The sequence below is a fragment of the Agelaius phoeniceus genome, chromosome 1 (genome assembly GCF_051311805.1).
Source record: "Agelaius phoeniceus isolate bAgePho1 chromosome 1, bAgePho1.hap1, whole genome shotgun sequence".
NCBI lineage: Eukaryota > Metazoa > Chordata > Aves > Passeriformes > Icteridae > Agelaius > Agelaius phoeniceus.
This window is the reverse complement of record NC_135265.1, coordinates 72,451,640-72,466,636: the sequence shown is the minus strand read 5'-3', so window position 1 is coordinate 72,466,636 and position 14,997 is coordinate 72,451,640. Positions and strand designations below refer to the sequence as shown.

The following is a 14,997-nucleotide window of genomic DNA, read 5'->3' as shown; positions in this document are numbered from 1 at the left end:
GCACTGGGAAAGGTGGAAACATGTCCCAACAGCGGATTATGAAGAAGATGTAAAATAGATAATACATACTTCTTTGTGAGGGGTAGGTGTTGTTAGAGCATGTCACATTTACAGAGGACTATCAGATAACACATTGCACACACTCTTCGTGGAAACTGCAACAGCTGAGTTTGAAGACCAAAACCTAGAGGCTGGCAAGCAAAGCACGTGAGGTTGTTTTTCAGGCTTTATGAACCTTTTGCTTGCTGTCTTAGAACTGGGACAAATGAGGTCAGCACACATTTATTGCTTCTTACTTTATTCTTGCTGCTTGAAAGTGTCCTGTAAAGGCTAAGCACTCATATTCTATTGTTTCTAGAAACACTTTGAAGCTAGGTGATAAAAACAAGGTGGACTCTAGTATTTCAGAGAGAAAATGAGGCTGTAAGACTTCTGTTTCTTTTGCTGGCTTGGTTTCATATACTGTAGTTTGGAGATGACTTGAAAATGTTCATCCTGTTGGTTAGTAGTGTATGTCCTCATGCTCAGACAAGGCAATCAATGAGATCAGGGGAGGTGCAGGTGCCAGTGTTGTACTGCTGAGCAATGTCAGAGTCAAGAAATGGGAATTAGAGGAGAGATTTTCACCTTTAGAGCACCTACAGCTATTTTCTAAGTTAATTTAAAGACTATCTTTTCCCAACGAAAAGACACCATTAAAAACAAACAAACAAAACATCAAAAACCACAAACAGACAAACCAAAAAAAAAAAACAACAGAAAATCCCACTATCCACTAAATGCCAGTGGGTGCATACAATAATTATGAGAGATGGCAAAATAATAATTTCTGGTTACAAAAAGAAATTACCTGTTCACTTCTTCATCTTCAACAGCTGCTTTTGGAAATGGGTTGGGGTCCATTTCTAATATGACAAAATGCCGTATGAAATGCCAAATTAACAAGGAACACAGTCACAATGAAACTAGGAAATTGTCTTCATCAGCAACAGCACAAAGGCCCTTGCCAATCATTGGTTTTGATCTTCATGCATGGGAAGAAATATTACCTCTACTTGGTGCAGGCAGACAGCTGCTTCTCATATCTGTCACCAGAGAGGAGATAACACCTTTTCTGTCTTTGGCATTTGGGGTTATCAGAGAGCCTTATCAACTATCCAGTAGGCGTGGGATAAAAAAAAAGATAATTTTTCACTGCTACATAGAAATATGTCATATTGTGGGGACTAGCAGACACAAAATGCAATGGTTTGTAGCTAAAGAACATGATCTGCTACCGTAGCCACCATGCAGCACAGGCAGGGACACCTCAGGTTCAAAATACATTCCAGGTGTGCAACAGGAACAGATTTTATCCCATAGCAGGGGAATGGCAGATGCCTGAACTCCTCAGGGGCCTTGAGACAAGTCTGAGCAAAGGCTGCAAAGAAAGGTCACACTTTGAGGAGAGGAAGGACTTTACGGTTTGTTTTGGGTTTTGTTTTTTTTTTTAATCACCATATGTGCTACTTTATATGAACATGAATTCACAATTTAGAGTTATTTGTACAGGCTTTTTGACAGCATGGCAAAAGTAGTCAGGATGTGAGAATTAAAAGGAGTTTTTGCTTAATAATGAAAGCATAATTAGTATGATTTTCATAGGTTTTGTGTATCTTTGCACATCCTTGCTGAAAGAGGGGTTGTTTTATCTGAAATTTATTTGAATTTTGCAGTGTATTTGCAATGCTACACTTAGTTCCTGTTGAAGTTCACTTCAGCAGAGTTAGTTAGACATGCATGGAGCTTTAGGAACAGTCCTGTACTTCTGTACTGCTCTTTATAGTAGCATTTACAGTGCCTCAGACTGAGTAAAAGCTGGGGATCAGATCTTCCCCTGATACAATTTATCAGCATAATTCTATTTGGAAATTTTTACTTTGTGATTGTGTGTGTCTTTTATTCTTTTTGATCTTTTTATGCATCTATAACCATAGGGCTGGGATTTATACGATGGGACTCTCTCTGTCATTCTGTGGGATTTTTCGCTCTGCAGACACTCCAAAGCTTTGAAGGACTTCAGATCTTGAACAAAATGAGTTCACTGATATGTCCCAGGAGAGATTGTTGACTAGTCTGTAGATATAATTTTATGACAATGGATTGTATTTGGAGTTAATGTTTATGCACCATATGGTACATTGTCAAATTTCATTGTATTTATGAAGATCTTAATAAAGTGAAGTAAAAATAAAAATACATGTTTAGGCCCAGTCTGTTTTCAAGAAAAGTAACTAGTGCCTCTAGATTTTTCCTTTTAACTTAAACTTGCCCAGAAAGTATAACAACAGGTAATAGTAACAGTAGGACTGTCCTGGGCCAAAGATAAAACATAGGAAGTTCTGGAAGTAGTGCAGAAATATTTAGGACTATAATTATGCAGCCTGTTTAAAGATAACTAACTTAGGTACTGCAAGCATTAGGATTTCTAAAATCATACAGTTACAGGATCACAGGATGGATCGGGCCAGAAGGGACCACAGTGGTCATTTGGTCCAATCTCCCTGCTCCAGCAGATTCATCCCAGAGCACATGGCACAAAATTGCAACCAGACAGCTCTTACATATCTCCTGTGAGGGAGACTCCACAACTTCTCTGAGAAATCTGTTCCGGTGCTCAGTCATCTCCACAGTAAAGAAATTCCTCCTAGTGTGCAGGTGGAACTTCCTGTGCATCAGTTTCTGCCCACTGCCTCCTGTCCTGTTGCAGGGCACTGCTGAGCAGAACCTGGATCCATTCTCTTGTCTCTCTCCCTTCAGATACTTATAGACATTGATGAGGTCCCTCTCAGTCATTCTTGAGACTGAGCAGGCTCAGCTCCCTAAGCCTCCCCTTGTAGGAGAGATGCTCCAGTCCCTTGATCATCTTGATTGCCCTCTGCTGGACCTGCTCCAGGAGCTCCATGTCTCTCTCGAACTCGGAGGCCCAGAAATGGAAACAGCACTCCAAAATATAACCTCACTAGGGCTAAAAAGGAGACAAGTTGGGCATTAATTTCTTAAGAAATGTTAGTTCCTGGATCAGCAGAGCCTCCGTCCCTGGTGGGTGATTTAAACACCCATTGTGGTGGTGTGTCTGGTGCATAATACAGCCTACAGCTGTTTACTGACTGGTGCTCCTGTGGGCTTATTGCAAAAGTGTCTTATGCCAAAGCAACAGCAAATGAGGGTACAGGAGCCCTAAGAGCTAATCTGTGAAAACATAAAAGAATAATCCATTTCATGGTGGGTAAAAAACTGCACAGTACTCCCACCTCCACCTTGGTTTAAAATATCAAAATTGAGAAATTCAAGAAACAAAGTAAATAGCTCATTTGGAGAATTCTTTTTAGTCAAAATTAATTTCTTCCTACTGTGGTCATTACCAATCCGTTTAGTTTCTTTTGCAAAATACTGGAGGGAAAATCTTTAAATGTGTCATTCAACACAGAAATCATTTTTCTTAGCATATTCCTAGTGCAGTGTATGTGCTACTAAGAAGCATGACATATTTGAAGTGTTTACTTAAGTATCACAGGAATTTGTGTACTCATGTATAGAGAAAATGGAAGGGGGAGTTTAATACTGGTTGCATCTCTTCCCCACTTTCTCAGTGTAATACTACAAATGAATTGCTCCCACTCAAGCCATGTGCCTGCATGGGTTCCACTAAGGTCTGTAGCATTCTACAAGAGTGCTGAGTCCACACAGCAAAATCCCTTGCAAGGACCAGGCATAAAAGATATAAGTATGTAATTAATTTTATGAATGCAAATAGTGCACTGACTTTCTGGGAGACCACTTGCTCATTGTGATGATTACAGTAAGCATGTCAGTAAAGCTTTTCAAGTCTGAGCTTTATGACTATAAAATCCTTGGCATTTATGTAAATATGTATTGAGCACAATACATTTCAATCCCAGTGGAACTCTCTGGGTGCCCATATGGTCATCCAAACTATTAATGGTTTTATCCTTTTGTCGGAAGCGTTGTTCTCTTCAGAATTAACAGGATAAATGGGTCACTTGCAAGAAATGCCAGAAGTTGGTTCTGGCAGTTATTTCATTTTCCTTTTCATCTTTGCACAGAATTAGCTATTCAATTAAGAACAACTTAATTACAGAACAAATATGTGCTGGGGAAGGGGGGAATGTCTGTAGAATTGGAGCATGAAGAGTAGTTCACACTTGCAATATGCCTACTTTAATTTGCAATACAGGCTAAAAGAGAAATTAATATTTTCATTGGTGAACTCTATTTTTGTAGAATAATTAGGTAGTTCCTTTGTACCATGTATGGACCACAAGTAGCACAAAGATCAATCAGATCTTCATGGGTCTTTATGAAGCCAAAAGTTGTATTGGTAACTGCTGACTGACAAAAAAAAAAAGGATTTTCAGCAATGCTTGCAAGGCAAGAACAGAGAAAGTAACCTAAAGAACCGAATTGATAATCAAATATTCATCACAAAAGCAGGGATAAGAAAGGCATTCACTTTGGGTCAGGGATATAAACTGCACAGATACACCTACATGTTTTACCACAGAATAGACAACTGTGAGAAACAAAATGAAACATTTAAGTTATTCTTCAAAAATAAAGCACCCTCTGCAGAAATCTCACAGATTTTGGTCTTGTAGTTTTGCCAGGCTCAATAATTTTTGTGTCTCAGCAAGGAAAACAAGATTTCCCTCTCTCTACTGCCTTCAAATTCTTTGCACATCCCCATGCTGAGTCATGAAATATGTTTCTGTAATATATATTTCATATGGCAAGCAGAGGCTCATCAATTCCATCTTTGCCACAGATGATTGGTTCAGGCTTGGAGGCAGATTCTGTTCCTTGCAGGGAATCAGGGGGACCCATCATACAGCAAGGGTTACTTGGCCTTACTGACTGAGGCAGAACTGAACTTTTAATGTTCCCTTAATGCAAATTGTTTCTTGGAGCCCTTAATGGGCTCCTAAATGCATTCTTAAGGAAATCTGCAAAAACCACTGTGGACCATCAAAGTCGAGAGACCCCACCAAGCTAATACACCCCAAGCACCTGGCTCTTATCCTAACCAAGTGTTGTGTCTACAGCTGAAGTGACCCTGTACTCATCCATCACACTCATCTGCATGAGTCCTCTGAGGGACTCAGTCACCCATGGCCTTAACTCTATCTCAGCCATCACTTGTGCTACCACAAAGCCCAAACCCTAAATGTATGTGAGTGCCTTTTTACGCCACTCAGAAATGCATTCCTTGGCCTGCAGGCCTTGCAGATGCAGAAGCCAAGAGCACGCACCTGGGGTTGGTGACACTGTGGGAAAGAGGACCCAGAGAGATCAGCAGCACCTCAGCCCAGGAGTTAACAGAGGCCTTTTTCATCCCTTTGACACCAGCTGAGGACCTGAGACAGAAAAAAATGTCATTCTCCTTCAGTCTTGGAGAGGAACCACTGTGGACTAAACATTTTTATTAACGGTATCAATTTGCCCTTAGGTGAGGAGCAAAATGCAGTGAGTTTGATCCTGCTTGCTCATAGTTTTGGAAAGGCATGAGAAAACAGAAACTCTGCTATTAACAAAAGAAAAAAAAAAAAAAACAACTCTGTTCCACTTCAATACTACTGTTTTCTTCCATTTCTACAAAAATATATGACCATGTCGCCATGGGCTGGCAGTAAATGGGGAAATTACTGGTACTCAAGGAAGGAACATCCTTTTACAAGACTTTACATTACTTAATGGCAAGTTTCCTGACAGTTGCCATACCCCAGAATAAGATTGCATTGGGAATAAGAAATGTTCTTAGGGATATTGCTGCCAGGGACCACTGAGTCGTACACTGTTATCAAGAAAGCTTCCTCATGGAACTGCACATTCAGGTGGCAAAAGCTGTTCTCACAAATAGCCTGAAGCATTTATATCACTCCTCTTGACCTTTTTTTCACTGCTTTTACTTACCTGGCTTCTTCCTGATTTAATGCACCTGTGGATGAAAAGCATCCTGATGATCAGATTTCGTTTGCTATTGCCTCCTTACAGGTATACTGGTAACTCTGCAAGTTCATTTAACAATGTCTTGATACCTTGCCTAAGCACTGTTGATCCTTGATGGCTGAACATAATTGCAGGAAGCACCTGACACCATTAGTTTTGAATTTGTGGTTTGAGAATTCATCTACAAACACAATTCTGATTGCCACAGGAATTGGTCCATTGTATTGTATCACCTCTTTGCCACATTAACAAAAATGCAACTGATCTGTGCAGCTGGGGGAGTTTCTTAAAGCAAAAACTCCAGGTAGGAGCTTAGCTGCTGGATCATAGCCTGCTCACAGTTTCTCTTCCCGTTGCAGGGTCTTTTCCCTCAAATTATATTGGGAGGTGGTGGGAAGCTCTTCCCCACATTTACTCACTAGCAAAACATGGATTGTAAATAATGTCTCCCTGACTTTACTAAGAATAACTTGTTGTTAAGAACACACCAAGAACATGGGGGGTATATTTATGAGTGGAGGGCTTCAGCTTTCTTTCCCTCATTGTAGAGGTGTGTTGGAGGTTTGGAGCAAAGCCATCGCAGGACAAAGAGAGGCAAGCCTTGTACACATAGCTCTTGGACATAGTTTTCCTATGGCTGTGGGCATCCAGCAGGGACTGTGAGCCATGTCCCTGCCTCTCACAAAGAGCTGAAAAACTTCTTCATGAAGTGACAGACACACAGACATTACTGTGGTCCTTCTGGGCTTGTACTGCTTAGGGTAAATCCCCATTCTTTAGCTTTGCAGACAATAAACCCTAGCATATTATGTAGCCAGTATCTAAACAACAAGCAGTTCTGGACATTGCTCTGCTTAGAAGGATTTTACCATGTTCTGTGCTTATAGTTTTGACTTTCTTTGTCATATCTATTCAGGCTTAGGTTGTAAACTTTTTCAAGGTAAAGGGCCCATTAGTTTGCTACACTTTACAGCTGTATAGGTTAGCAGCACTGTGTGGTCATACTCCTGGGCTTTATACTTGGAAACATTATTTTGTGTAGAAATTAGTCTTAGATGGTCATTTTATCTCTACTCCCCCTGTGGACATCACTTCCAGACTTATACTGCCCTTTTCAGATTTCAGCCAACATTTGGAAAATTTTTTGAATTTCTGTTTCAGTAGACTTCTAAGTGTACCCAGTTCTCCAGTTGTAACAGTTTTTATGCCAGGGAATTCACAACCATACTCTTAACCATACTCTTCCTCTCTGTTAAAAACACTGCATTTTCTCAGTCTTTACTTTAAAGTCACACAACTGTCTAAAATACTTTTTTATTATTTTGAAATCTTTCAAGGATTTCAGTTGGAAATATTTGACAGACATCTCGTACATTTATCTCCACATGATGAAACTATTAACTAAGCCTAAACACCTAAGTGTAGAACAACAGTAAAAGGAAGTGCAAACTAATGGCTTAAGACTCAGAGCTCCACGTACCTTTCCTAATTAGTCTGTTTGTCAGGAAAAATGTCTATTTTTTGTCATGAAAAAAACCCATCCTGTTAGTCATGAATGTTCCTTAAAGGAGCAGTAAAAATACTGGACCAACAGAGGATGTATGGAGTGCTTTGACAGAGTAACTTGTGTGCAGCACTAGATCATTAAGTTCAGCAAAATAGTTTGCTAAAGGTTTGCTATAATCCATAGCCTGGAGTGAGGTCACCAACTAAACTGTCTTTATGAGGAGAAAAGACCCTAGACTGATGAGAAAGTGTCCTCTGATAGAGGTCATTATTCTTTTGTCTAAACAGGTCTTTAAGAACTGTGAAAGAAAAAAATGTGTTAGCATGACTTGCTTGGACATAGGGTATGTGGCCATCAGCACTGTGAAACATTTTGTGGGTTATAAAATGATTAACTGACCATTCAAATTCTAGAAATGTTGCATTTGTAGCAGCAATCAGTTCCTCAGAGAGGAGACAACAGAGTGTGAAACCTAAATTCAAGCAACAGAGAGGCTGAGAGAATAATTAAAGCCAGAAATAACTTGGAGTTTCCAGAAATTATACTCAAGGTTTGCAATATAGCAATAATATCTGTATTTATGTAGACATGTGCGCATGGACATGTGTGAAATGACAATGGCACAGTTTCCAAACAGAAAGATGGTTGCCAAATATTGTTCTCCAGCTATCATAATTTTCCAGAGTGAACTGTATTTAAATATTCTCTAAGGACTTCTGGTCATTTCTAAATACTTCTAAAAAATATTTCTAAAATATTTCTAAATATTTCTAAAACGTATACACTTAACTCATGCCAATCAATATCATAAAGCAACCCTACAGCCAAATTAGCAAAGTCAAGAACTCATACTTATTGACTAAACCCTGATATGACTTGTACCTAAAGCTCCAAGTCTTCAGCTTATATGGTAATAGTATTTCTGTTTTCAAAAGTTGTGCATGCTGATCTTACATTTTTATATAGAGGATTAAATACTTTATAGCATATTTGCCTATTGAGAAAACTCATTTGCCTTGAGGAAAAATGCATCCTCTTATGAATTTCCTTTTACTTTACAGAATACTGCATTTCTGAGAACCAGGATCTCTCCTGGACATTTCAAAGGACTACATAGAGGACCTACTTTATTCTCAAGGGACCCAAGTTAATGTGTTTGGACTTTTAAGTCAGTCCTAGTATACGGATGTGGACTTCAGGTAGAATGAGCAATGCAAAGAACTTGTTTGGACTTAGTGTCTCCTTGTATTTTTGGGGACTGATGGACCTTACTACAACTGTGCTGTCAGGAAGTACCAGGCCCCTCACTGAAGGGCAAGAAGACAACCTGTCAGACAAGCTGCATCAGCGTATGAAGAGGAGCTGGGTGTGGAACCAGTTTTTTGTTCTGGAGGAATACACAGGAACTGACCCTCTCTACGTTGGGAAGGTAAGATCCACAGTGGGAGGATGTCTGTAAGGGTGTATCCGAGTATTTGCAGATTGTGGTGAAACACAGGATGTTTCCTCAAGTGCCTTTGCCTTCTTTCATCCTCATTAATTTCACTTCTGCTCCCAAGAGCTTTTGCCCCATGTCACCTCTGTTTGGGAAGAATTTCTGTTTCAAGGGGCTGTCAATATATTTGCCTATTTCAAAGAGATCTGCTGCATCAATCATCATCTGCAATTTGAGGTAGTGTTAGAAAATCTGCAGCAATTTTTCCAGGGACTGCTACAATGTCAAGGCAAAGCAAGGTTATATTGACATATAATGATTAGGAAAGAAAGGAAGAGTTTGTGATCATGCTTCTGTCCATGATCAAGTCAGCTAGAAACTGCAATTCAAAATCAAATTAAGTAGCTAGTTTCCCTTGAAAACTGACATTTTAGTTTTTGTTTTCAGTAAATCTTCAGGGTCAGAGTATATTCTGGCTTACCACATCTTGACTGCAGGTTAATTTTGTGGACTACAGAGAAGTTGCTCCACATCTAGAAGGGTAGATGTGCACCTCATTAAATTCAACATTGAAGGGCCCTATTTTTAGATCCCTTATGCCCCAAGAACCTATCCATCATTACAAATATGTGTAAAATATATTCCTGACCCCATCCTGTACATATACTTGGTAAAATTTTGCATTTACTTTTCTGTGTCTCTTTGAGGAAGAAGTTGATGGAAATCAGACCAGTGACATCTGTTGTCACAATCTTTCTCACTATAACCATCCTCCTTTTTTTGCTTTTAAAGACCTGAATCACTGACCCTGTATTAACCCTGTTATTCAGGGTGTTATGGTCAGCGTCAAGTTTGCTTCTATTCTACACCGAGGTGACAAATCTGGACAATAATGCAGAGAGAGTTAATGTGTTTAAGTATTTGAACAATACAATCAAGATTTACATGCCTAGACTATCAGATACAGCTATGAGAGAATACACATAGGTATATATGAAAAATAACTTAGAAAGTATGTCAGCAAATAATTCCTTCACATTTCATTGTTTATATTTTATGAGATATAGGCTCTGGTTTTCTTTCCAAGCTATCCATCTGCAGAAAAAAAAATATTACATATCCAGAGGCCCAGTTTGGACTCATATTTATCATTCTACAGCCCCATAGAGCTAAACTGTGCTCTCAGTCACACCAATATAAATCAAAGTGGATCTGCAGACTTCAGAAGACCTCCTCCTGATTTATCCCTGCATGACTGACAGCAAGATGTGCTTGCCTTCCTCCCACAGCAATGGCATTACTAGTGATTGCCTCCAGATGAGACCTCATTAGTCTTCATTCATCTGTGCACCTAGCTTTTCAGGTCTTGAGATCTCTATTGAATAAAGAAAGTAATATTTGTTTTCAGGCAATTCCCAGCTTCGGAACAAGGGCCAGACTTATTATTCCATATTCTCAGTTACATCTGAAATGACTTCAGGCTCCCACTTGTGAGCCGAATCTTAGGTAAAACACATATGGGGAGAAACCAGCTCATCTTTTAGACCTGCTATTGTCATTAGGAGCACACATATTTGACGCAGTCAGCAGCACTCTTGAGCTTGCCACTGCTCAGCTTTGCCCAAGGGAAGGACACCAGGACAGCAAGACGTCTCCTCATGGCCTGTGCCCGCCGCTCTGAAGCCCAAGCTGTCGTCAGGGAGCTTCTCCAAGGCTGCCTGGGCTGCTGGCTGTGCTCGCACCAGGGTGCACAAGGGCTAATTAGCACCCACGGTGAACAGGGCCAATTAGTCCCATGCACTGCTGAGCTGACACAGCTGGATCCCTCGGAAGGCCTCCTAACTCGGCAGAGCTCCGTGTCGTCCCGGCACCAGGGAACTCTGCTGCCAGGAGGGGCCTCTGGGGCTCACACATTCCATGGTCTCCCACCCTCAATGGGGTGGGGAGCAGCCAGCAGCCAGCAGGGAAGCAGAGGCTTCCCCTCGCCTCACCCAGCCTGAGGCACAGGCGCTCCGGAGAGGCAGCAGCCTCCCACAATTCATCACCCGCCTGCATTTGCACTGCCTGAGTCTCAGGGATCCTTGGGAAAGGGGTCAGCAGGGAATAGACTGTGGGGTGAATTAATTGTTCTGGCAGGCCAGAAATTTTTCAGCCCAAGTCACCCCAGGCTGGCTCAAAAATAGCTCTGTAAGGCCTGCACAGAGTGGGGCGGAGGTGCAACAGGGCTTTCAGTCTGCTGTTGGCTGCTCACACCAGCCCTCCAAAACAGCCCTGGGTCCCATACCAGGCCAGGCAGGGCCTCTTCTAACTGATGGCACCCACAGCATCCTGAAACATCCTCAAAGCCAGGCCTTGGTTTTATCCATCTGCTCTCTCCAAGCCCCTGTCAGAAGGAGAAAGAATGCAGAGCACAGAGCCAGCTGTACAGCTGGTTCTGGCTGGTTCTGTATGACTGGAGCAACCAAAAAAGCACCTTGACTTGAACTACAGGTCCAGGCTTGCCTAATATGATTTCCAAGGCTGCTATGATTCTGTGAACTTCCCTAGACAACTGTTAAGGCAAGGTGCAAAATATGTTTTGGACAGAGAAATGAAAGAAACTTCCTGACGTGAAGTCAGTACAATTTTCCTTTTCTCCAGTGGTCATGATAGTGATTTAAAGTACTTCAGCTTCAGAGGGTTCCTGGTCCTGTCACAGATAAATACAAGGCTTCAGTTTTCCTAGAGGTGGCCATTATTGGCTAATAGGATGAACCAGGGAAACCAAAGCCCCTTCATTTGCTACAGCAGGTATTTTCCACATTCAATGAGCAGCCTACACTGTGTCAGTAATTGAACTGGGAACACACTTCACCATTTTGCCATGTTGGAGACTCCCTAACCCTGTTTCAAAGAAGCGTTTGAATCACAGCAGCTGAATAAATGAATAAAATGCAACCTCTCTGCAGACTATCAATGTGCATCAACCACACTCACTCCTGCATCCTTACAAAAATCCCCTGCAGGTGCTACCTCCCTGGAAGCAGAGAAGGGAGAAGCACATCAAGGATGGAGTCATAGACTCACAGACTGCTTAGCAGAGCTGTGTGGGTTCTCCCCTGAGCTGCTCACTGCAGTGCTACTCTCTTCCACATGCCCTTTGCCAGGAAATGTGTCATTCCAATGCAAATGTAACATCCTTATTTTTTTGTACTGTTCTCATCAAAAGGAGCAACGCGGGTTGACACAGTTAAAAACTTCTCAGGAGTTATCAGCTTTATTCCTCCAATAACCCATTCCTTAATATGGAGGAGAAAGTAAAAATTAATTCCTCCTACTCTGTATCAACCACATGGCAGCACAATTTATTGTACCACCCATAAAACAGAGCCAACTTAAAACTAGATCACCTTTCCAACACAGTGACTTTTACACTCCAAACTACAGCATCCTGATATTAGGTTTGGTGTGAATTTCAGTCCCTTCAGACACCAAATTCTTTCAGATTTATTGCAGTCTGGCAGTGTTATGTCTTTTTGTCTTTTACACTCTTTTTTGCTTTGTCTTGAAAGAGTGGGTTATACAAGAAGCTGCAAAAGTGCTGCTAGCATTTGTTACTGCCTAGCCTTGGTTGAGACCCAATGTTTCTAACAAATCACAGCTAGACAGAGATCCTCTTGTACTCCCAAATTCTTAACAGCATGCCATGTTCATTCCTTGTTTGCTCCCTTCACAACTGCATTTATTCCAAACAGGGCTTTGGGCAGAAAGTGTAATTTAACCCATAAGTTTGATTCATTATTTGCTTCTAAGTATTCGGAAAATTCCTGAACATCTAATGCTATTTCAAAAAATGCTTTTTTTTTCCCTTTCTCTTTTCCTTCTTATTTTTCTCCTTCATTTTCTTTTCCTGTTCCCATTCCCTTTTTCTTTTCCTGTTTTCTTTTTTCCTTGCTTTTAATTTCTTTTTTATTTTTCTCTTTCTTTTCTGTTTCATTTTTGCCTTTTGACTTTGCATTTGACTTTGCCTTCCTCTCTCTCTTTTCTTTTTTTCTTTTCCTTATTTAATGAGGACTTGTTGGTGTTCCGAAACACATTTTCTTCCATCAAGCCCAGCTCTAATTCCCCAATCAGGTCTAACATCTGTATCTGTCTCAGCAGCTGTATTCTTTCACTGGAGCACTAATGCACTAAAACAAATGCCCAAGATGTAGCTTAGTGGTTCTGAATCAATTTGAAAAGCTATAATAGTGTCCTCCTTCTGGAAGTATCCTGTTTACTAGGTCCTACAGCGATAATCTCTGAGTTATGGGTGTTTAGGGTAAATAATGACAACCACTGTCTTTTTTTAGACTAATCACAAGATGGTGTTTCCTGAACATATACCAGTTTGCAGTCCTGGTGCCTGCATGTGAATTAATACACATGGCAGCCATCTAAATTTAACTGTTTACCACTGCCAAATTTTTCTGGGCTTGTTCTTCCACCATTCAGTTAATACATTGCCTGAGAGCTGCCAGCTTTTCTCCAAAATATCGATGTTTCTCAGATGCAGTAGCCTCTGCAGGGATGGAGACAGAGGAGGAGGAAGTGAAATACCAGCGGCCTGACACAGCCATTGTCACAACCTGCACCTTCAGCTCCTGCAGCCACATTGCAGCGCTGCTGCCCTTAACATTCGCTGTCCCAGCACCTGCTTGGAGCCCATGGGCCACGTCTGTACAGACCTGTCTGCAGGCTGGGATATGCCATGGAAAACCATGGGATCCCTTCTCATGAAAGCACTCTTGCCCTAAAATCAGGAGGGTCCGAGTTTTGCATAGATCACCTGACCTACCTGAGAAGCTAGTAAGGCAGACACCCTTTGCAGAATGAGTTTCTCCCAACTAGATCCTTCGCTGGGGGAAAAGGTCTTTCCACTCCCCAGTCAACAGGATTGTGTGCCCTAAAGCAGCTGAGGAGCTGCTTCAGTGGCACTAGAAATGCTTAGGTCAGATAAGTCATTTTGCCCACATTCCTATTAAACTTTCTTCTATGTAATAAGTTATTGTATATGTTCTTTATGTTTTAAACAGCTCAGAGATGAGATTTCTTCTTTCTTTCTTGACAGAGTAGTCTATAATCAATTGTACAAAGTTTGACTTCTGCTTTTTGACACAAATTATTCATTTCTGTTCATTTTCTGCATTAATTCTTCAAATACTGTGTTCATATATTCAGTCTATTATTCTAAGATTTTTCTCTCCAGTTCAAATATTTACCTATTTTGGCCCCATCCTCCAAGATTACTCCCATCTGTCCTTTAAGCTCATCAAAGCATTAAACACATACCTAATTCTGACCATATTTCTGAGATAATTTTCCCATATATGCATTTTAAAATGTGTTTAATTGAATCCAGCCCACTTTCACTGCTTTTTTAAAATTACTATTTATCCTTTATTCATCACCCACAATGATAATCACACTGGAAAACAGTATTCACATGTGAACCATTTTGATTTTTGTACCTCAAGTCTATTGCCTTCCTGTCTTTTAGTACTGAATGATTACTGCCACTGGGCATTGATCTTTATGCTCTATTCCTCAAAGGCATGGAAGTATGAGCATACCATTGTGGATTTTCATAGTGTGAGTGAAATTAACCAATTTGATTGCTTTTGATAGTCATTCTAGTATTTCATGGGAACCAGGTGTTTAACAGAATATGGTCCCCAGAATGATTTGTTTCCCTGTTTTAGATTATAATTAGTACTGTGTTTACTCTTGCTCTTTTCTGTTGCATTCACAGTTATCTGTGGCTGCTCAGAACTAATTAGTTATCATGCAATAAATCCGTTTGCTAATTTCCTAGAAAATCTGGGATGGTTCTCATTTCTATAGCCTGCCATGGGCATAAGCAACTGTTTTTTGCTGCTTAGCTTACTTACTGTTTGACAATACTCCTTCCTGAAGATGTAAGGATCCAGACTAATTTTATTACTAAAATTTAATGGAAAAAGATTAAAATATTTCTGGTCATAACACGTACTGAGTAGCTCTTCCATTCTGCTTTCCCCTTGATCCCGAA

The 14,997-nt window shown here is 40.6% G+C and overlaps 1 protein-coding gene across 3 annotated transcripts in view; it reads left to right on the top strand.

Moving 5' to 3' along the window:
- The window catches only part of CDH20 (cadherin 20), a 119,454-nt gene that overhangs the window by 72,686 nt on the left and 31,771 nt on the right, over positions 1-14,997 (top strand). For all 3 annotated transcript variants that reach the window (XM_077181867.1, XM_077181868.1, XM_077181869.1), the window contains one exon: positions 8,575-8,942. In XM_077181867.1, coding sequence (XP_077037982.1) covers positions 8,700-8,942 — 243 coding nt within the window. In that variant the 5' untranslated portion in view covers positions 8,575-8,699. The remainder of the gene's footprint in view (positions 1-8,574; positions 8,943-14,997) is intronic.